This window comes from Anthonomus grandis, chromosome 12 (genome assembly GCF_022605725.1).
Source record: "Anthonomus grandis grandis chromosome 12, icAntGran1.3, whole genome shotgun sequence".
Lineage (NCBI taxonomy): Eukaryota > Metazoa > Arthropoda > Insecta > Coleoptera > Curculionidae > Anthonomus > Anthonomus grandis.
This window is the reverse complement of record NC_065557.1, coordinates 17,670,449-17,693,966: the sequence shown is the minus strand read 5'-3', so window position 1 is coordinate 17,693,966 and position 23,518 is coordinate 17,670,449. Positions and strand designations below refer to the sequence as shown.

At 30.1% G+C, this 23,518-nt stretch overlaps 2 protein-coding genes across 17 annotated transcripts in view; one reads left to right on the top strand and one right to left on the bottom strand.

Annotated features, from left to right (window-relative positions):
• LOC126743099 (CUGBP Elav-like family member 4) overlaps positions 1 to 23,518 on the bottom strand; it is an 885,098-nt gene that overhangs the window by 157,815 nt on the left and 703,765 nt on the right. For 9 of the 16 annotated variants that reach the window (XM_050450048.1, XM_050450052.1, XM_050450047.1 and 6 more), the window contains 2 exons: positions 2,174 to 2,222; positions 1,839 to 1,907 (listed from right to left, as the gene is read on the bottom strand). In XM_050450048.1, the coding sequence (XP_050306005.1) occupies positions 1,839 to 1,907; positions 2,174 to 2,222 (118 nt within the window). The remainder of the gene's footprint in view (positions 1 to 1,838; positions 1,908 to 2,173; positions 2,223 to 23,518) is intronic. The other 7 variants (XM_050450055.1, XM_050450062.1, XM_050450063.1 and 4 more) reach the window with 1 other exon arrangement.
• On the top strand, positions 13,338 to 20,929 carry LOC126743097 (probable cytochrome P450 6a17). The gene is made up of 8 exons (XM_050450045.1): positions 13,338 to 13,600; positions 14,894 to 15,091; positions 15,359 to 15,493; positions 18,967 to 19,162; positions 19,222 to 19,370; positions 19,426 to 19,650; positions 20,274 to 20,513; positions 20,629 to 20,929. The coding sequence occupies exons 1-8, from the start codon at positions 13,378 to 13,380 to the stop codon at positions 20,793 to 20,795; spliced, it is 1,533 nt and encodes a 510-aa protein (XP_050306002.1). The 5' UTR covers positions 13,338 to 13,377; the 3' UTR covers positions 20,796 to 20,929.

Below are 23,518 nucleotides of genomic sequence, written 5' to 3'. Positions count from 1 at the left end.
ATGGTATGTATAACTAATAAATAAAAAATTGACTACTATGATTTGAGATGCTACAAAGTATATTTATTTGTTCATTTCAGAAAACATCTACTGATTTTTAATGACTTAAACTAAACTACTCAAAATTTTGATGTTTTTAAAATTTTCATTGCCGTTTTTTTATCGAATGATATAGTGCATCAGATCATTTCCTCATAATAAGAAACCTCATAAAAGCAAAACGAATAAATATCATTAATATTTATTTTCCTTTATCGACTATGAGAATGCATTTGGTAGTGTAGAACTGAAGAGGAGCGTAAATGGAATAGTTTGAAAAAGCGATCTAATATTCCCGAAACTCTCTACGTTCACCTTTCAGGATGAGTATAGATTACTAGACTGCTTAAGTTATAAAAGAAAAATCAATGGCAGAACACTAACATGTCTAGAATTCCCAATGATATTATCCTAATCTGTACAACTTTAAAGGAATTACAATTGCTATCGATACTATTAAATACCCTCAGAGAAAATATACAAACCAAATAACGATAGGAACATCTGAGAAATACTAAGTGTGATTTTAAGTAACTACGGTTCAGAGAAGGTGAAGGAATTTATATAGCTTGCACAAATACTTAAATGCGATAAGGAAAATCAGGCAGCTGCAATAATTAAAATAATAAAATTATGTATCCTTTTAACTGTGAAAGATGAAGACTTGAAGACTCACTGAACAAACTAAAAAAAATGGAAAAACCCAGGGATCTGTGGACAGAACAATATTGGTAGTATGCCTAATCCATAAATGGATCAAGAGTGAAACAAAGATACTAGATGCCACGGAATACGTTGCAAGATTAATATGGAGCTTTGCAGAATGTAACCAAAAAAACGAACACTGGAGAGAAATAGGAGAAGGCAATATTTAAAATTGGATATCGAGTGGCTAAACAAGATAATTATTAAAAAAATGTGTCTAGTTTTAACAATTTTTGTTTTACCTGTGTATTAGAAATCCCGAGATAATTACATTCCTAATACCATCTATTAAGAATGCCATTGAATTAAACATAATCGTTAAAAAAAAAAAACTTGCAGTATTCTGTCCTGTTCTACGCCAAAGGTTTCGTTTCAAAATAAATGTGTAAACTTAATTGGGAATCATCATAACGACTAGAATCCAATCGTAGTTCAATTAGGGGCCCACGTTCAACTATAGATTCAAAGAAACAACTACAATTAATATAAAAATGTTAAATGTTTTTAAATAAAAACATTTAACATTATTCTAGTGACAAACAAAACAAGAAATTGTGTTTATAAGTTTTGTCTATTTTCAAAAAAATGTTATAAGCAATCTGAAGCATGACGAATGTACTAATGAACGAAGATAAATATAAGTAACCCAATAATAAAATCGAACAGCATTGTGTAATATCTGAAAAATGTTAAAATAATTCTTAATTGAAGATGAGATATTTCTTCTCGATGTACATAGATTTTATAGACAAAACAGCCCTGCTTATATTTTGCTTGTATTTTTGGCATACATTGCTCCAAAAACCGGATTGTTTAAACTTTTATGCCAGAAGTGAGATGTTTTTATTTTGTTCTATACCCGAAGTTACAAGATCAAAAATCAAATTTACTTTCGCTGTAGTAAATTTTGTAAAATTTTTAAATAAATATATATTTTGTAGCATTTTATAAAATAAGCATTCAAACGTACTAAAAAAGAAAAAAAAAGACTATTTAAAAAAATTAAATATCTTTAGGTATCGTTGTATCAATGATTAATTTATTAAATAATATTTAATAAAATGTGATATGTTTCTAACTACGTCGATGCTTACCGGTACCATCCCCGTTATTATAAAATCGGTTATATGAGCCTGATTTTGCGCTTTTTTCTTTGTCAAAATCTGTAAAATAAATTTTCGTTGATGTACATCACTTTATTTATTTACTTTTTAATTGTATGGAAAAAATATGAAAGTCTTTATCTTTTAGTAGAAGAACAATGCAAACTTTTAGATTCTATTAATGTATAATTTTTAAGTTACTTTTCGGAGATTTAACCTATGGCTTTCTTTTAAAAATTAGATGCAAGAGTGTAAGCAAATTGTTATTAGAAGACACAGACTATCACAATATTAGTCACAATATTTATCACAAAAATCAAACTCACCACCACGGTTTTCGCTATCAGCTGGCTTCACTTGAATAGGGCGGTTCATCTGAAACAATAATTTATTTTATTTATGCGTGTCTAGATTAACGACTAAAAACGGTCTAATAGCGCTTTTATTATTGGTATACAGAGAAATGAAAAAAATAAATGCCTAATTTATGAAAATCAGAAATATGTATACTTTCTTCATATAATTAAATGGTTTAATTAAATATGTAACTAAGATATTATTTATTCCATGTAACAACGAGAATTCATAAGCTAAACGGAAAATATGCAAACATATTACATAACCTAGAACTAACCTTATTGTTTCGTAAGCCGGGATTGTACAATAGAAAGGCTCTGTACAGTAAGTAAACTTCCATGTAAATAACGTGTTTCTAAATTTGGCGCGCCATCTAGTGAATGACAGCGTTATTATTCTAATATAATGGCGAAGGCAATATATGGTAGAATTTCGTTATGCAGAAGTTCTACTATTCATTGCGAAAACTTCAACCACACTATGCATATTGAAGTATGAAGTTTATATTGGGTGTTTTACTAAGAGTGGCGAGGTATCATATATCAGTAATAAATAACCTATAATAAAATTGTAAGTTCCTAGTTTTGTCGCTAGGGAGCATAAATGTTATGTTCAAGATAAAAAAGCTTGTTTTTTTTTTAAACGTCGCCATAAAAGTTACAACAAAAATATTACGATGATAATTTTGCTGTGAATCTACATCTTTTCGATTTAAAACGCTTTGCGGCAAAATATTAAACGTAAGCATGAGGAGAGGGGATATGTCTGTCGATAAAAAATATTCATAGAGTAAGAGCGTAACAGAAGAACAGCCAAGTTTATAGATATTTAGTAAATTTTTTGAAAGTTGTATAATAGATATCTAAAGCAAAATTATAAAAAATAAAAATAATTGAGACGTGTAAAGTAAATATACCCAAGTAACAATTTGCAGTCAAGTTGAGATTACTCTTATTTTAACTAGTTGCAACGTTGTTTTCAGTGCAAAATTTAGTTGCTTTTGCAACGACGTTTATTTTCGACCAAACTTCGACGTACTGCACCTGTATCGCAACTGTTGTAAAACTCTGCTGTTTTGGCAAGATGGTAAATTTTATAAAGTTCTATTTTTTAGGATCTATATAGCAGCAGCTGATGAACTTAGAATGTAATGTTAACATTACATTCTGAGTTTAATTTTTTCGAAGAGCTTATGAATTTTTTTGTAAAAATTAAAGTTTTTGTTTATTAAAGTTAAAAAACATGCATGCTGCATACGCGCAACAAACTACAAACAATAATTGAAATATTAATATTTTGGGTTAGGTCGATCCGTTCTTCCTCTTGCTTCAGGCTAACCAGGGACAACGATAGCGGGTTTCTATAAAAAAAAATACTTTTTTTTTCCGCTATAAATTCAGGGTGCGCGTGTCATTTAGGGCTAAAATAACATCTTTTTACAGTAAACGATGTTCCGTTTATAAGTTAGGTGCTTGTTAATCTTTCAAATTTTATACTATTTTACACGTATATTTCACCATATTAAACTACACATAAATTAAATATTAATAAAGACTGTTCAAAAGATGGATTAAAAAGGTTGTATTTTTAGAGTAGCTGCCTACTGGAATTATCTATTAGTTTATTGTTAAAAAAGTAATTAATTTTTCTGTCGTTTTGGCGTCCACTTGTCCAAAAATCAGTAACTCTAAAAACGTTGCAAAAGCGTTTAGAAAGTTAACGTGTAGTAACTGCGCAACGTTGAGACAACCAAAAAAATCTCTTTCAAATTGGTGTAAAACGGGGTTGTCTCTACGGTTAAGACAACGTAACAATGCAACGTTGCGTTGCAACTTGCAACGTTGTCGCGTCGAAAAATTGCTAATTGAGTAGACAAATATTAAAATTATATAAGGAGGACGCAAAAAATTACTTTCTGAATTGATTAGTTAAAGGCTCTATTATATACGGGGTGACTATTTTAAAACTTATCATGGCTTTGTCTGAGGAACCAAAAAAATAAATAAAAATTCGCTAAACTATTTCTATATTAAGAAGCAGGAAATAAAATAATGAAATAACTTAATTGTTTTCTTTTCATTAAATAATTTTATTTTGGAAGTGGAGTAAATGATTAGTAAGGTATATATTTTCTTAAAAAGACTCTTTTATTAAAAAAAGAGTCTTTTATTCTATATTTTGTAAAGAAAACTCTTTCACTTGTAAAAGAAACTTTCTTATTAACTTGTTTTCACTTACCATCTTACCCTCAACCATTCCAAGTTTATAATCTTACCAGAGACCTCTTTAAAAGCTTTTCAATTGTATCCCACAAAAGAACCTTCGATTTAGTCGTTTTTTTGTTTATTAAATAAAATCCCAGATAGCACAAATCTATCCAATGAATATCCACCCAGTGGATATCACCTTTTAAATAAAGGAACTGTTCGATGGATATCCATGTAGGGACAGCAAGTATTCACTGGATATCCCGTGGATACTACTTATGTAAATCCTTTTGGACACCATTTGTGGATACCCGCTGGATTCCAATATCGGATATTTAGCGTTACGGTTTTTGCTCGGGAGCAATATATGCGTGCATGGTGCGTAGATATATTTTTAATTACATGTCTAAAGTACGCATATTTTTTAAAAGCAGCAAAAACCTATCCAGTGATGGGTATTCTCTGGATACCAAGCGATAATCCCTTAAATCCCGTTGGATACCATATGGGTGCTTGATACACATCGTTTTTGGATCAAGCCGAATTTTGAATATACGATTATTTCATATATTGCATTTTCATTTAATCTTCTCTTGACCCCTACCAACTTAGTTTTTCCTTAAGGCACCCTACTTACTTGTAAGCAGATATATGTATGAGATTATAGGACTTGTTGAAGTGTGTCATTTTTTCTTCTACGGTTTGCTTTAATAAATATCAAATGTAATGACATATCCAAATATGAAGGTCCCCTGGAATATACAATATCTTTTAACAAATATCTTTAGTCATGCCGAAATTGGTATATCCACTGGATATCCGTATAGCTTATCGGACACTCTATAACGTATTTAGACATTTTATGAATATGCACTGGAAGGTCTGTGCTATCTGGGATAATGCTTAAGCATATTTGTATTTTTCCCAAATATTTTCTGCTGCCTTTAAGATAACATCAGAGTTTATTTTCAAACTTCTGACATCTATTTGCAAACATTTCTCTATAAATGGCTTCGCAATCATGAACTATTTTTTCAGTCAGTCCTATTGAGTAGATAGTTGAGTCCTATAGATAGAGTTTGCATTCTAAAAATAACAGGTCTTGTGGTGGCCCCAAAAGAAAGAAATTAAGAGGCGATCGGTCCGGAATTTACAAAGATATTCAACTGAACATCTTCTTACATTGCAGTGTTTTAAATAGTTATCTTTTAACTATTGTCTATCTTGTTGGAAATGTAAAACATTTTCTTCTAAAGATAAATTCCCGTGTGTGTCTACTTCTCTACTTATCATCACATCTACCGATATACTAACCCAAACATTAATCTTGTGGAGGTATTACGTAGGTACTTCTCTAAATGTTCGTGTGTTCTCATTTATTGAGGAATGGCAGTTTTGTCTATTTATATGCTTAGTTAATAGAGTCCCTAGATGAAATATTTTTGATGAACCGAGATCCTGTAGTAATTCCAGCTGTCACAATTTCGCAACACTCAATTCTTCGGCAGGACTTTACGACAAAATTTTTAAAGGATTTGGGTTTTATAAGGATATAATTTATGCAATTTAAGTACTTTCTTACAAATTTCTGGAAGGTTTCGGCAGCTGCTTGACGTGTCAATGAAGTAGGATTTATTGCAATGTGTCCAAGTATTTCAAATTTTGTCCTTCGTCCAAGAATCTTGGTTCATCCCTCTTTTTATGTATCACAGTACTAGTTTTGTTTGTCACTAATTTTTGTCACTAATTGACGAAGGTACAGGGACTTAACATTTTCCTACAGATGCCTCTGATTAAATACTTGAGCTGGTATAACAAATAATATTATCCTTTCTCCATTGTTGCAGATAAATACTATTTCTCGTGAATTAAAAATCAAATGTTATCTATAAATTTAAAATAGTAAGCTAAATTTTCAAAAAGTTCGTGAGAGAGTTGTACTGCACCAATTTACATGAACTGTTTTTAAAAATTATACTCTACTTACTGAGACCTCGCCGCACTATTTGTTTTATTCCTTTAGCATCATTTGTTTGCTATTAAAACAAAATGTTTATTTCGTAAACAAAAAAAAATTCTAAAATATATGAATATGAATAAAGTTTGAACTCTTGACGTTGCTATGCGATACGAATGGGACGACGCAACAGACCACTGAAAGAGCTTCTACGCCTCGACATATAGATGACGGTAAAAAAGCGAAACTACCGCCTTGAGACTACACGGACTGTCAAGCATCGGATATGGCATACAAAAAGCGGCAATTTTTTGTTTCGTAGTTCTTTAGCTTCTAGATTTTTGTAGGCGCTTTCTTTTACTTCTGCCAAAAGACTACATTATTAAAACTTTGCGAAAAATCTTAACAAAATTGATTTATTATATTTCGCACAAAATGTTTCCAGGTGTTTAGTTTAATGTGGTGTTCTACGATTTGTTTTTATTTTTTGTGCTGACACGCGGGGTAAAGTATTATATATGCTAACTAGTACACAGACCGATTGTAAATAAATTGATATTTATTAATATACAAGTAAAAACTACGCAGGCAAAATATAAGTTAAATATATAAGAAAAAATATTATTTTTTTTTCTAGAATACGGTGTCACCAACATAATAATAACAATAACTTATAATTATTTTAATTTTTAAAGGTTTAGTTGGATAAATGGTCAACAAAAAATCCAAGCTTTTCAAATTTTTTCTTTAATTGCCAACGTTTCGGCCTATATTAGGCCTTCTTCAGGGCAAAGAGAAACATCAAAGTTCTTCGTTTAATTGTGATAAATAGAACATAGTCGTTTTATATGATTGTATTTGGTTTATTTGTTGTTGAGGAGTATGTACCTATTAGTGCGTAAGTAAACAACATACTTAACAATAATGGTGATTAAATAATTATATTGATATTGTGAGAGTTATGGGTATGCAACCCAACCTACATTGCGGAATTGGGTAGTCTGCACCAAAATGCATAATATCTACACCCTCCCGCAATTCTGCAAGTATAAGACCTCAAAAATAAAAATACCCACAGTTAAAACACTTAAAATTACTACTTACATTATATATAATAGTGTATAATATATATTATACACTATTAATAAGTAGCATACGAAATTAAACTGTATCAATGATATTAGGACAATTTATGAAATACTTAAACTTAACGTTAGGTAAAGCTTTTGTACAAATATCTGCTTGTGACAAGCACAGTTGAAACATATTCTAGAACCTTGACCAACTCGTATGAAATGGTGTTTGATATCAATATGTTTAGTTTGTTTAGTTTTTAAAGTAACGCCATTTTAATACAAAATTGATGGTTATCTTCATAGATCAAAATAAAAAACACATTTGGCTTTAATATTTGACATGTCGTAATGACAATAATTGCCCCATAAAAAAAAATTCACTAACGCAAAATGAAAGAGCATGATATTCTGATTCTGGATTTGATAAAGCCAGGCGTTTCACAAAGCACAATGTTTTGTTTTTTTGTTTTGCAAGAAATAAGATTCTTAATAATTTTTACTGCAAAACTAGATATGATTTTTCTGTCTTCATTATTTGCAAAACCGAAATCAGCAAAACCATATAAATTAATTTTATTAAACAATGGCTATGGAAAGGGTTAAAAATGTTTGGGGTCCTACCAACATTTTATTATAGGAGATTTATCTTACAGATTGCCAATAATATAATAACCAGTGGCGAAGCGTACGAGTAGACAAGGTAGACACTGTCTACCCAAAATTATCCAGTTATTTCTCATTAATTTATTACATAATTATTTCATGTAATTGTTAAATTTAAATTTAAAGAAAAATAACACAGAATGTAGTCGCTCTCCTTACTATTATTATATAGTATCTAAACGGCTATAATATCTCTCTATCTATAATATCTAAGGCGCGCCCCGCCTGACGCACCAATTAAAATAAAAATGCAGGGCTGACACCCAATTAATATATACGAGCCCCAGGAAGACACATTGATATTTGTATTCCAAAATTTGGAGCATCTAATCGAACCATATACGCATCAAGCAGGTGACAGAGGTCCAGCCGCATCAGTATTCAGCCTATTACGTATGCAAAATTTACTCGCGGGAAAGACATTTGAGCTTTTGTCTATCGAAGTCGACCAGCTATTTTATTATGCTCTTGAGGGTTATGGTTTATGGACACGCTTGATCTGGTCGGCCGCAATACATCTTCAGTTTTGTTTTTTCATGAATCTGCATTTGGCATTTGGTGCGGGCGCGTGCTATTGTAATTTAATAATTAGTATTTTTATTTTTGGGTGTATAGAAAAGATTTTTTAGTGGATATTTTAGGGGTTATTTATGAACGACTGTGTGATATTGGTAATTGTATTTTAGTTGTGTCAGGCCAAAAATGTTAAATTCAAATCTGGTAGCGGTAAATAAATATTTTAAATTTAATATATAGGGCGTTTACCAATTTTTATTATAAAAACAATATTAATCAAATACTAATCTTAGTGATAATTACTTACATTATATATTTAAAAACCACGATACTTAAATTACTTGTTGATTATGTTGATAAATATGTTGATACATGTAGTCAAGTGTAAGATGACATAACGTACGTACCTGGAAAAAATAAATGTGTTGAGCAACCAATTTCCTAATTATGTTATTTTATTTAGTATTTAGACATTTTGATTATTAAAAGATTTAAACATTTGTAACTAGTTAAATTATTATTTAACAGCTATTTATTATATTTGAAATATTATTACGCATTGTGTCTGTCACCCACTAACGCAATATAAATGTGCTATTAACTGCTTAAACAGATAGTAAAATAGGATATTTGGAAAGGTATAGTTTCATACTATAAATAGTACAGGAAAACGTAGTTTGCAACATTCAAATCTGTAAGTGGCTCAAACACTCCACAATACAGTGCTAAGTGGCTCTAGCACTCCACAAAAGCAATAAATAAAATAATTGTTCTGCAAGTGGCTCAAACATTCCACAATACAGTGCTAAGTGGCTCTAGCACTCCACAAAAGCAATAAATAAAATAATTGTTCTGCAAGTGGCTCAACCATTCCACAATACAGAAAGATTGCTCTGTGGCTCAATCACTCCACAATAAACAACTTGTTGGTAAATAAATCTACGTTATATGGCCATTTTAGGTAAAAGGAAAAAGATGATATGCAGCTCTAGCACTCTGCTTTTATTAAATGAATTATCTGTAAATATTTTATGTAGTTTAAACAGGTCTTAAATATTTTATGTCAAATATTATTATTATCTTGTAAAACACATATATTTAAAATAAAATGTTGAAATGTAAATAAAAATAGGAAATAAAAAATAATGGAAATTGGATATGCTCCGTGAGAAAACTCACCAGTATAAAAATAATCCAAAATAAGGCACAAGCACTTAAAACAAATAATATTCACGCACGCTACTTTCACTTCAAAAGTCGAGTATGTTTTAAAAAGATCTTTTAAGCAAAGTTTGGATCTCAGGGCTCTTAGACTGGATGTTTATAAGATCGAACCTCAAGTATCGAATTACTCTTGTATGGCTTGTCCATAAATTCTTTCTTAATCCTAACAGTTATTGCGGCGTTAAAAGAAACGGGACGAAGTGATTAGTCTAGTTTAATATTTTTTTAAAGGAAAAAAACTACATCTTACAGTTGTGTTTTTTTTGTAAGTAGTATTTATTTTTATCTATCTATCTTTTTATGCTAGTAGTAATAATTTTTTTCTTTTTTATATCACTACATATTTTTGAGTTAATTTTTCATGCGCTTTCATTCTCTATTTCATTAAAGTGAATAATATTGAATACACATTTTTTTCTAATTAACAATTTTTGTTGTTTGTCTACCCGAAAGAAAAGTTCACGCTTCGCCACTGATAATAACCCTTTTTAATCTTGCAAGAAAACAATAAATTACAAATAATATTTCCTGTACCAGACTCTCGACATTCGTTATTTTCGTCCTTTTATACCTTAAATAAATAGTCATGATTTTATTAGGGGAAATATTATATCAAATATTGTCTGCAAAGAAATTATTTGGGTTGGAAAAAGAGCACATTCTTTAATGATGTGACGTCGATGGGCTATATTTAGTAATACTAATAAGAGTAATATTTTGGTTCTTAACGGGAAAAAAGGAATATAAACATGCTTTAAAAAACCGAATATTTAAAGCACCACTTTTTAGACTTCAATATCACTTTTCAGGTAGGATCAAAAAAAATATTTCGAAATCAGGGCATTGAGAACAGTTTTGCTGTGAGGTTGTAGGTTCGAATCTCAATTAATCAATCAATCAATCAAATATGCTTTATTGTTTATTGTCAAAAAATTAAAAAAATATTGTAGACAAAGCTATACATAAAAAGCAACACACACAAATATGGAAACCAAAATACAAGTACTAAATAAATATATACACAACTGGGTACAAAAGACATAAATGTACCTGGTCAAATTTCTTATACTAAATGTAAAAAGTAAGAAAATAGGAAAGTAAATAAAAATAGTAATAGGAAAGTAAAATAAAAAAAGTAAAAAAAAGTAACAAAAACAGCGATAGTTCCTTTTTACCTTTTTACTATTTTCTTGTATTCGAGTTCTATGTTGTTGTTTTTTATATATTTGTAATGTCAGTTTTTTAAACTTATATTTTACCGTTCAGTGTGTGTGTATATTTGACCCAGTCGGGCGTGTTTTTAACCTTATACGTTTTCGTTTTACTTTAAGGTCTTTTTGTAATTTTATTCGTTTTGTTTCCATTATTTTTTAGGTCTAATGATGCTCTTAGACCTAAGGAGCGAAACACGTGTCAACTCTTTAAAAAATAAAAGAATTTTTTGAGACCGAGACTTTGTGTTGTTCTCTTTTGATTTAAAAGTAAACATAATAAGAGGACTACTTGTACTTCAATATTAATACACACACAAACAACAAGTGTATACTATTATGCTTGGCATTATTAATTTTACTACTTAATCGATGATGTTTAAACAGATATTGCTTTAGGGTTGGGCGATGAGGAAATTATCTTAGCAAGGTAAATAGTCTTGGCGTTCAAGGTAAACCTAAACTTGTTTACTAGTGAAAATAGCTTAATTTTCGCCTGTGTAATATACCATATTTTGAAGATTAAAGTACAAATTTTCAAAGGAGTAATTAGACTAAGATCTTTGTAGTGCTTAACCTGAAGTGTAGGTTATTAATTTAAATTATCCCTAAATCTTCTACGACTAACGTACATAAACCCATGTCTTACATTTTTTTAAGCAATATAATTAAAAATATTTTTAGTAAAGTTTATTACTTATGCATATATTTTTTTATAAACCTTTTGAATTTATTGTACAGTCAAGGATTTAAAGCTTTGATAGCGAATGCTAATTATAAATAGTAAGATCGAGAATTTTACAAAATGTTACTACATTTTTTAGACATTTAAAGAAATTTTTTTTAACTTCCAGACTACTAGAAATTTTTAATTGTATTATCAATATTTGATATAATTTTTTGTTTCTTGTTGACATTTAAAATATTTAGGTATTTAAAGCTTATTTATATTTTTCAAGCTCCTAGAGTCATAGATAATATATTTTTAATATATATATCGCAAAGTTGGGGCGTAATGGGTGTAAATATTGCATGCGCTCGAACAAATTTTCACTCAACATTTTTTCGAATTCGATTGAAGCTGCTCCAAAACATGGTTTTTAAATGTATGAATGGTCTCTTTAGGTGTATAATAAAATTATATATTGGTGGTAATAAAAAAGTTAGTGCTAAGTCAGGACTGTACCGATCAATTTAACGTTTAGCAATCCAAATTTGCGTTTTAGTTGTTTTGTAAGAGCTTCAATTTTTTTCCGCTTATTTTGCTGTATTTTACCAAACACTTATGGCAAACAAATTCTAGTGCATTATTCTGGATTCATCGTTCTATGTTACTCTAACTTTATAGGTGATTCATTCTAGTAATTACGTAGAACTAGGCAATCATTTACTTTTTTGATTGTTTTGCTTTCAGTATTTCTTAGCATCAATTGAGAGGATTATCTTCTTCAGCTTTGGCTAAGTTACGCGAGATCTAATTTTTTTTCAATTTCAAACCAATTTTTTTCCATGGCTAAATGTTGATACAATATCTTATTGATGCTCATTGTACTAGTGTCCAATGATGCCTTAATCTCAAGGTAAATTACACCTGGCAATCTTTATTTAGTAGTTCTTGCAAAACATGAAGGTTTTCTAGACGACAACTTATTTTGGATCACCTTATGATGTCATTCGGCACTGGAGCGTCCACAATGGAACTAGTTATACCAGTATTTTACTGTGGCCAAGGATGGAGCTTCATGGTCAAAAGTAGAAGTAAGTTGATCCATGCACTACTGTCTTATTAGTCCACGTGAATTCATAAAAACTTCAGTCATAAAAACTTATCTCCTCAAAGCATTCACAATTTAACTCACTTTTTCTATTAATTGTAAACAATACAAATTAAGTTCATGGCAAAATGTTCAGAAAAAGGTAAGCGCTTGGAGGTTCAAACTTTGAAATGAAAATAAATGGAGCCAAATGCGCCTATTATTGAGAAGACTGAAAATTACTCATTTTTACAGCATCAAAATATTAACCTAATATTGGAGCTATACATACTCTTATCACTTGGATATAGCAAGTTATTTTTTTCTTAACCAGAATTAATTTTCCATTCTAATCTTTATTATATTAACTATCATTCACTAAAAATGTCGACTATTTTTGTTTTAAACTGAAGTCATAAAGAACAAATTCTACCTTTTCAATGAACATTCTTATCATAATAATTTTTATCTTTATCTGACAGATAAGAAAATGATTATATTAGAAATTTGTATAACAACGTTTTTGGCATTAATTCACAAATATTTCAAGTATAATAAAATAAACATGATCGGGTTTGCCCTTTTAACAATTTTAGGTTCACTTATTTTATACCAAGTGTTAAAAGTAAAAAGAAAATTTGTATATTGGAAAGAACGAGGTGTTCCTCAGTTAAGTCCTCATTGGTTATATGGAGATGTAGAAGATTCTATTAAAAAAAAGACCAATTCTGCAGAATTAGAAAGAGACATTTACTTTAACTTTAAGAAAAAGGGATACAAATATGGAGGTACGTTAATGATTGTTTACTATATAAACATATAAGTAAGTAAAAACTTAGTATCGATCTTGCAAACTTTTAAAAGAAATTGCCTTTCTTATTTAATTTTATAAATATACATAGTGTTATTTAGCCTACGACATAATTTTAGGATTTTTTTAAATCATAAAGTACATAAGAATATTATGTTATCTCCATCACAAACACGAGTATCCAAAAATTAAGCAAAAGATCAAATAATTGAAATATATAATGATTTATGATATTGGGGATGAAATAAATATCTTATAAAAGTATGCAGACTGTTTCAATTTTTCCAACAAAAATAATGATGTATTTTATGAAAAAAATTACAATTGCTATAATTTTATAACGGAGGTCGGTGGCTTGAAGTGTCATCCAACAGAAAACAAAGCAAAAGATTAACAAACAAGGATACAATAAAATTTTATGACATTAGGACTTAAACTAATATTTTGCCTCATTTTCTGAATTATTGCAAAAAAACAAATGATTACCAGTATTAAAATATTCATTATTGCGTTACTTTTTTTAATAACGCGACAAAATCTGTGAGATATTCCTTAGATGAAATTGAACAAAAAAGATCTTATGTCCTAGAAATCTTTGAACTACAGTTGTAGGTTTGAACATTATACAATATAACATATATAACAATTATATTTTTCTATTAAATTTATAACCCTGTAGATCTGAAAATTAGTACGTAGCTTTTATGCATTTATAGCCACTTTTCACTGAAATATTATGGCTATCCACAAAAATGGTTTTAATTTTTTTAAGTTAAGAGTGTGGCTCGAGCCAAAAAAGAGCCATTGATCGGACATGCTATAAAAGTAATTCTAAGAAATTTAAATTGTCTTCAGAAAATGTTCCTAGATGCATAAAAGCTGTGTAGAAATTAATAAGAAAATATCAACAGAGGTATCAAATTTATTGAAAAAAAAACCTATTCCGCTTAAGTGTACCATTCTGTACATCAAAATCTAAGATGTTTAGGACATTATAGAAAACTATAGAAACTATATTTAGTAGTCTAGTGTCTAGTTTATAGAACTAGAATTAGACACTATAGAAATTTTTTTCTTCTTAATGCAAGGGAAACATTTTTATATTTTGTCTTAATTTTACATAAAACACCCTGTCTATATATCTGGATTCGAATCCTTTCTTGAGCATATGGGGTACTGACCTGTAAGGCTTTCAGTAAATCTTCTTATTACCTGTCTACTAAAAATATCATGTTGCAATTAATTTTTTTTTACTTATATTCTTCACAAGGGATGTACCTAATGACACGACCAAAATTGGTACTGGTGGATCCAGAGATAATAAAAACCGTATTAATAACGGACTTTAATTCCTTTTCCGCACATTTTCCAAAGATTTCTTCAGGACTATTTTTTTACAATCTTTTCCATTTTGATGGAGACTTATGGAAAGACTGGCGAAGGAAGCTGACTCCAACATTTACATCTGGTAAGAATATATTAAAACTTTTTTATCGGAAAATTTGAGTTATTTGAATTTAAGCGTACCTAAAAACTTTTTCAAGCAGCATGTTGCCATAGTTACAAATGCTATTTATATATTCCAGCTTTTCATATTAAAACAAATATGATTAAAATAAATGATGCGTAATAAAATATGTTATGTTAAATATTAAATTTTATTCAAAAAATGAAATTATATATTTTGTAATATTTTATTAAATTAAAATATTTTAAAACTTTTAGTTTTTTTTAGGGAAGATGAAAATGATGTATGAGTTACTTTATGAGAAAACTATTGGATTAACGAATGTTGTGGAAAATATTGCTATTAGCAACAAACCTGCCGAAATAAAAGAAGTTTTAGCTAGATTCACTACGGATGTTATAGGTAAGGAATTAAATAATAAGAAAAATGTTGAAAAGGAAAACATACAAGTCTCTTTATATGATTGACTGATGATATTATCAGCTGGGAGCAAATAGTATCTTAAAAAAACTGATAAAATTTTCTTGCACCATAAATATCATATACATAGCGTGTTTTGAGCTTAATTTCCACAATATCTTACTTGAAACTGCATTTGACTTTAAAAAACTAACAACTTATGTATAATCATTTATACCTATTTTATTACGATTTCGTATTTATTTAGACACTTTAGACCACAATCATTTAGTATTCAGAAATTTATAAAAATAGAGTAATTTTTCATGTCAGATTATATCATAAATTAGCCACTTAAGATTCTGGAATTTAAAATGCAGATTCAGATGCTCTTCCATTTATAATAATTAGATTTCGCTCCTATTCTTGTTTCGTTCTGTTCCTTATTTTACTGCAATAATTTCTCACTTGATTTACTTAAACTTACGCTTTTTATTAAAAAACTATTTTATGCAAACAATATAATTCTTTTAGCCATTCTATACCTGTAAACCTTCAAAATCCTGACAAAATAAATGATTATTTTTCATCAGTTTATAGTTCTTCAGATAACTGCCCAGAGGCAGTCGAATATTTTCTTAATCATACATTTAGTCCTGATCTTCAGTTCTCATTTCGTTTAGCCACTGTAGCAGAAATTTCAAAAATAGTTTTAGACCTCAAATCTGCTGCCTGTGGTAGTGACTGCATCTCAGCGAAAATGCTCCAACATTGTATTTATCCTCTTGCTCCTCACTTGACTCATGTTATAAACTCCTGTTTGGAAAGAGGTTGTTTTCCTGATGTTTGGAAGACTTCTCTTATAATGCCTTTAGCTAAAATCAATAGTCCAAAGGACTAATGCGACATTAGACTTATATCCATTATTCCAGTTATTTCGAAAGTTTTAGAAAAGTTTATTCAGGCACAGATTTATGATTTCTTTATTACAAATAACATAATCCCGCAGGGCCAGTCCGGTTTCAGAAAGCGGCACAGCACCACATCTGCCTTGTTAAAAGTTACTCAAGAAATCATTGTGGGTTTGGATAAAGGTGATACTCGTATTGCTTGAATTTTCTAAAGCTTTCGATACGTTGGATCACAGCCTGCTTTTAGCTAAATTGACCTATTATAGATTCGATAATAATTCATCAAACTTCTTTAGGTCGAATCTTTCTGAAAGAAAGCAACTGGTGGTATTAGAAAATCAAGCTCAGTCAAACCGCTCTTATATAAGTTCTGGGGTACCACAAGGATCCGTCTTGGGTCCTATCTTATTTCTAATGTACACACCAGAGATGTATAAGGTTGTTAAATATTGCAGTATTCAGGGCTTTGCAGATGATAGGCAAATTTATTATTCTTTTAAAGCTGATGACCGATTGGAGGGTTGTAGTAGAATAAATAAAAATTTCTCATGTATTTCAACTTTCTCGTCGAGCAATAATTTAAAATTAAATCCCAGCAAGTGTTCTGTGATGTGCTTTTCTTCAAAAAATAAGAAAAAAATTGTCTTGGATAATCTACAACTATTTGTGGGGGGAACGCAGTTAAAAATAGTTGATAACATTAAGAATCTTGGTATAATTTTCAAGGAGGACTTGAGATTCAAAATGCACTTTTCTGACGTACTTTAAAAATCCTATTTTGCGCTCAAACCATACGCTAAGAAGTATCATTAACTACAAAGACGCAAGAAATTATGCGAGTCCTTAGTACTTCCTATTATGAACTTCTGTAACATTGTTTATGTTCCTTGTTTAGATAAAGTCACCCCATATCATTTGCTAGCATCAGTTAGCCGTTTTTGTGAATCGATTGCTTGGTATATCCTCCCCTGCTTACCTTCGTGAAAAATTCAGTTTTCGAAGAGATGTGCACGACTTCAATCTAAGATGTATAAGTAAATTAGCTGCTCCTCCTTTTGATTCTGCCTTATTTCACAGATGTTTTCTTTTTAATGCTGTTTCGGTGTATAATGAATTTCCGAATTTACTTAAGTGCATGTCCATTGCTGGTTTTAAAGTAAAGTCAAGGTCGCATTTTCTCACGTTACAGATGATCTCCTTATAATTTAAAGGGAAAATGTGTAAATTTTTTTTCTTCTTTTTTAGTTTTATGTCATTGCTTATTTTCCAACTCAAGATAGATTTCATGTATTTCACGGCTTTTCTATTATCTTTTTCGATAACTGCTATGATGTCCACTCTAAAATGTAAAAATCATGATTATTTTTTAGTTTATGCCTATTATATCATCATTACTTTCAAGTGGATCATCTGTATGTGGTAAGCTGTATTGTCAAGGCAGTTTAATTAGACTTTATGCTATTATCGTTCTCGATCAACAAGTATAATTTCTGACAGGCACTTTTGTCTTCAACGGGAGAAGTGGATACGGATCAACTGTATGTGGTAAAGCTGGGTTGTCAAGGCAGTTTATTCAGACTTCGTGCTATTGTCGTTCTTGATCAACAAGTGTAATTTCTGAAAATACTCTTGTCTTCAACGGGAGAAGTAGCTTTCTCTTATCCTGATAAAACTAGACTGGGACCATCAACTGGTTGCTAAGCACCACGAAGCTGAGCTAATACATCTTTTAACTGTTGTCTTATATATTTTGCACAGCTGGGAGTAGATTCAGCATCTGATAGGTCAGCTGGTAAATGACCAATTTCCATTTCACTGGGCAACTTAGCTGGGAGGCGTTGGTGCAATTTTCAAATGCAATTAAAAAATTTTTGGGTTTTTTACTATACTCTAGGACGATATTTTTTATCTACTCATATATGAATTAGGTGGAAAACTTATCTTTTGTCAACTATTTCTGCTGACTGATTAACTAATTCAATTATTAGAAACATTAATAATAAACCGCAGAGCCTAAACCAAAATCATAGCTAAAGAGATATGAACCGAAAACATTTCTCATTTAACCAAAACTTTACTTTATTTATGTTTTATATTCACAGGAAAAGGGTATTTTCATATTTATAGGATAATTTCTAGGAGTTTGAAAAACTCATCAAGAAAATGATTGATTAAATCAAAGGTGTACCTACTGACCTTCATAATCTTATTCTTAATAATTTTTTTTTGCAAATTTAGAGTCCTGACTTCTTCTTAAGTTCTGCCAAAAATGTGTAGTAGGAATAAGAGTAATATTTTTTACTGGAGATTTTTTATCAAGAAGAGAGAAAAAATTCTTTTTGTTTGTTTAAAAGAACATTTTATAACAGAATAGTAAGTCCTAGGATCAACAACATGAGAAATTTTAATTTGAACTAAAAAGATTAAGTGAGTTTAATTTTGTTACTTTTAATAAATCACCTTTTAATATCTCATTAATCAAGAGTCAAAACAATCTATTTTCATTTTATCATCAAAATGGTCTATTTCTCTTTAATTTAATTAATTTCCTATCTTATTTTTTAGGAACTTGTGCCTTTGGTATAGAATGTAATTCACTAGAGGATGTGGATTCGGTATTTTTCCAGAAAGGTCAAGACATCTTTAGGTTACTCTCAAGCCGAAAAGAAGCTCCCAATCCATTTGTGCTACTTTTAGTAATTTTGGGCTTTATTCACCCAATTAGATTGCCGGACTTGAGTGGTATTGAAGATTTTTTCAAGTATATAATATGAAAAATTACTAATCTTTTAAATCTTAATTTCATTTTAAATTTTATAGGAACGTAGTTAACGACACGGTGAAATATCGTGAAATAAGTAAACTAGTTAGAAAAGATTTTTTGCAGCTTATGATTCAACTTAAAAATAAAGGCACCATTACAGACTTGATAAATGAAAATGATGTTTACCAAAAAAGTAGCGAAAAAGGTAACATCCGTATATTAAACTTTTTATTAAAAAAAAAAACATATTTTTTATTTAGATGCAATAACACTCGACGAGTTAGCGGGACAATGTATGCTTTTCTTTAGTGCTGGATTTGAAACATCTTCAACTACTATGTCCTTCGCTCTACTAGAACTAGCACAAAATCAAGATGTTCAAGACAAATTAAGAAAGGAAGTAAGGGACACTCTTAAAAAACATAACGGAATTATGAGCTACGAAGCTATACAAGAAATGACTTATTTGGAACACGTTATTTACGGTAAAATATATTTCCCATGTTTTAAAATTATACAAGGTGGCCAATATATAACTGACTGATGCAAATTTGACTGACAATATTTACTTAAATAATGTCTAGATGATTGCAACTATTCGAAACTAAGATTTCCCTTAAAATAATGTGTCGGTATCAATTTAGTATCAACGCTCATGAGTTTAAGAAATAGGTGAAATTAAAAATCTGTGAAGGTCAGGCCGTGTTCGAATTTCTGGTATGTTACAAGAACTACCAAGTTGTTACAAATTGTTTAGTTTGTAAAATGTGAGTAATGCATTCTACGACCTTTACTTGTCGCATGTCATGACGCTTAATTATATACAAGAAAACGATTTTTACCGAAAAATAGTAATAACATTATAGTAATTTTCCTAACTGGGCATTAGACAACCCTTGTGTCATTTATTAACGACCACTTTATTTCCATTAAATGTTAGACTGAGTTGAACTTGTTACGCACATAGAGAAATAATGAATTCTTAAAAAAATATTTCCGAAAATGTGTTTAAAATCTTTGATAATTTAACCACTCCTCAATCTGAAATTAAAAGAACAGCTCAGTCAGTTATATATCGACCACCCTGTATCAACTTTTAAATTTGTAGAGTCCCTTCGTAAATATCCTCCCGTTGCTTCCCTTCCCAGAATGTGCACAAAAAGATACGTAATTCCAAATAGTAATATCGTCATTGAAAAAGGTACAATGATAGATATTCCTCTTCTTGGATTACAATATGACCCCGACTACTATCCAAATCCAGAAAAGTTTTTACCGGAAAGATTTGAACAAAAGAAAACTGATTGTACCTTTTTGTCGTTTGGTGAGGGGCCAAGGCAATGTTTAGGTAAGCCTGTTCGAGTAAAATTTTTAAGATAGAAATGATGGATAGATAAGATAGAAATTATAAAACAGAGTAAAAAATCATAATTTATTTCAACACTAAGCAAATTTACTTTTAGGTTTAAGGTTTGGTATGATGCAGTCAAAAACGGGCCTCGCTTCGTTGATAAACAAGTTTATATTTACCCTTAGCCCGAAAACTGTTTACCCTCCTAAGTTTTGTCCTTCATCACCGATCTTAGCAGTTGAAAACGGAATCTGGTTAAACGTCCGGCGGGTCGAGTAATTTTTTTATGAGACCGATATATACATAGGGATTTTAAATTTTATATTCCACTAGAGATTTATAATTGAAACATTACATAACCTTTATAAAAATTAAATTACTTTGAGCAGAAAATACATTTAAGTTTTTCTTTACTCATTTAAATTTATTTATTTAAGGTAAGACCTATCTACCAGAAATATGATGTGTTTTATAATATATTAGGCGTATATGAAAAACCAATTACAAAATTTGTTTTTATTTTCCCCCTCATATTACTTATCCTTAAGCATATTTGCTCTATGTTATAAAAGGCCACTTAAAAATTATTAATCTTTCTTCCAAACTAAAATTTGCAACAAGTGAATTTTTGTTTTTATTGGCACATTAAATTAAAGGAAAAATATTCCTATAATTTACCGTTATTTAGAATATATGTGCTTTTACCTAAATAATGGCGTTTTTAAAATAGAGCCAGTTTACCGGCCTGCGATATCGCCTGATCTGACACTTGATTTTTATTTGTGAAGAAATCTAAAATGACAAAGGTTAACCATTAATTTTAAATAAATAGTTATGTTAAGTCTCTACTGTAATTCTGGATACTTTTCCATTGTATTTTCGTAATCTTTTTTATTTTGGTAAAAATGTACATCCACATACGTCAGAAGCAAATTTTGTCATCTATAACTTCCGTAACTAATAAGTTTTTTTGTTTAAAATGCTTGTAAAGTAGGAAATCTTTTATTAACTTTTCAATATGTTCTTGCTTTAATTTGATCATATTGCACATGATAAATAATTTCGCGAAGGCTTGTTTTGAGTAATGTTCTTTCATCTTTAGAAATAAATCGGTCGTCAATCACTTCATACTGCTAACTTCTTTAAGTTGCTGTTTTAATTTAACAGTTTCTTTATCTGACTTCATGAGTTCTGTGATATGAGCTACCCAATACAAATAAAATACTAAGATAAACCAAGTCAAGTGTACCTACTATTTTTTTAATTTTACGCATTTCTCATATTTTTCTAATCATAAGAATTAGTTAGTGACTAGTTGTAGTTTAGTCAAATAGAAACCAGTATAATTAATCAAAATGATGTTTTGTAGCAGAATATTATTTTGTAAATATAGTTTTTGAAGATTTACTTGTTATACTACTCTTATATTAAAATATTTTTGCGGCATCGGTTTCATTTAATTTGCTGGTGTCAGTCATGATATTACACAACTAATGTTATTGTAAGTTTCTTGTTACTTCCTAATTATTTCTAATCTTCTTTAACTTTTTCTGCATTTTTAATAAGGTTAGAATAAGTTATATTGGAATTGATAATTAAGTGTTAATCAAGCCGATAACAGATTTCCATCTGCAAAACCTTAGAGTGGTGTTGTTTATTAATGGTCTTCATTCTACATTATAGTTGACTTCTTCATTGAGAATCTATCACCACATATTTTTAATCTTTTAATAATTGTCAGTTTATTACATGCCGGTAAAAGCCTCCGACTAGAATATTTAATTAGTACAGGACTATAGAATATCGGCTTATCGAAAGTCGATCAATTAAATCAAATCTGAAAAATGGAAAACTTAATAAATTTAACTTATCTTTAACCCTCAGCTGCTATTGATGGGTCCTGAGGACCCAACGAGTTTTTTATTTTCTCATATTTCTTAGGAATTTTATTTTTGCGGGTTGTCCGTCCCTGTACTCTCCTACTATATGAATTGTTTCGCAATGCAAGTAAACACGCGTCAGTCAGATTTAGCGGTGCTGAGCAGTAGGTCGACTGGGTCCTCAGGACCCGTCAGTAGTGAATTTGTGAACATAGTTTTAATAATTTATCTCCTAGTTTGTGTCAGAACAAGGTGTTATTTTTTTAGTGTTTGAGTATTGTACAGGTAGGTGATTTTTTTGTTCTACATTATACGGGTAAGGGTTAAAAAATTGGCTCAAAACTATTACACTAACCTACATAGTTATTTTAAGTTTTTCATATACAGGGTGTTCTGGACTCTCTAGGTTGTTTAGGTTTTTTTTTGGTATAAAGCAATAAATGATGTCATATATGGTATAATAATATGAATTCGTAAGCATGTGCTTTTTTTGCACTATATGTCTTCCTTTCATAGATTCTTCATCCAGAATAAATTAGTATCACGTAATTTTTTTTTTTATTTTCAGTATAATGGCGTACAGTTCACAAGGTTTGTCAAAGAAACAGTTGGAAGAAATTTTAAACGACGAGCAGTTTTGGGAAGAAGATGCTGTGGATGAAAATTCCGACCAGGAGGATGAATCGAATAATATGGTTTTGAACGAAGTTACTATATTGGAAGAACTAGAGACCTTTGCCGATCAGAGTGATCTGGATGATGACGAGGAAATTTTCAGCGACCACAACACTGCCAGTGAGCAAGAGATTTCAGACTCGGACGAAGAAGAGCTTCCAATTAGAAATGCTTGGTATGGGAAAGATTTCACCAAATGGTGAAAACGCCAATTATAAGGGGGCGCATGGCAGCTCATAATTTAATTACTATTTTACCAGGACTTAGAGGGACTGCTCGAAATGATCCTTCGTCAACACCCCACGAGGCTTGGCGTTTACTGCTAACTGATGATATGCTGAGAAAAGTAGTTACTTATACTAATATAAAAATAGGTATGTGTCGAGAAAAATATCGAAAGTTTCGAAGATACCCATATTCAAAAAAAATGTAGACCTGCATTTACGA

Coding starts and splice junctions, on each gene's coding strand:
- LOC126743097 (XM_050450045.1), top strand. CDS start 13,378: ATGATCGGGTTTGCCCTTTTAACAATTTTAGGTTCACTTATTTTATAC. Junction 15,092..15,358: donor GACTCCAACATTTACATCTG/GTAAGAATATAT, acceptor AGTTTTTTTTAG/GGAAGATGAAAATGATGTAT. Junction 19,163..19,221: donor GGTATTGAAGATTTTTTCAA/GTATATAATATG, acceptor TAAATTTTATAG/GAACGTAGTTAACGACACGG.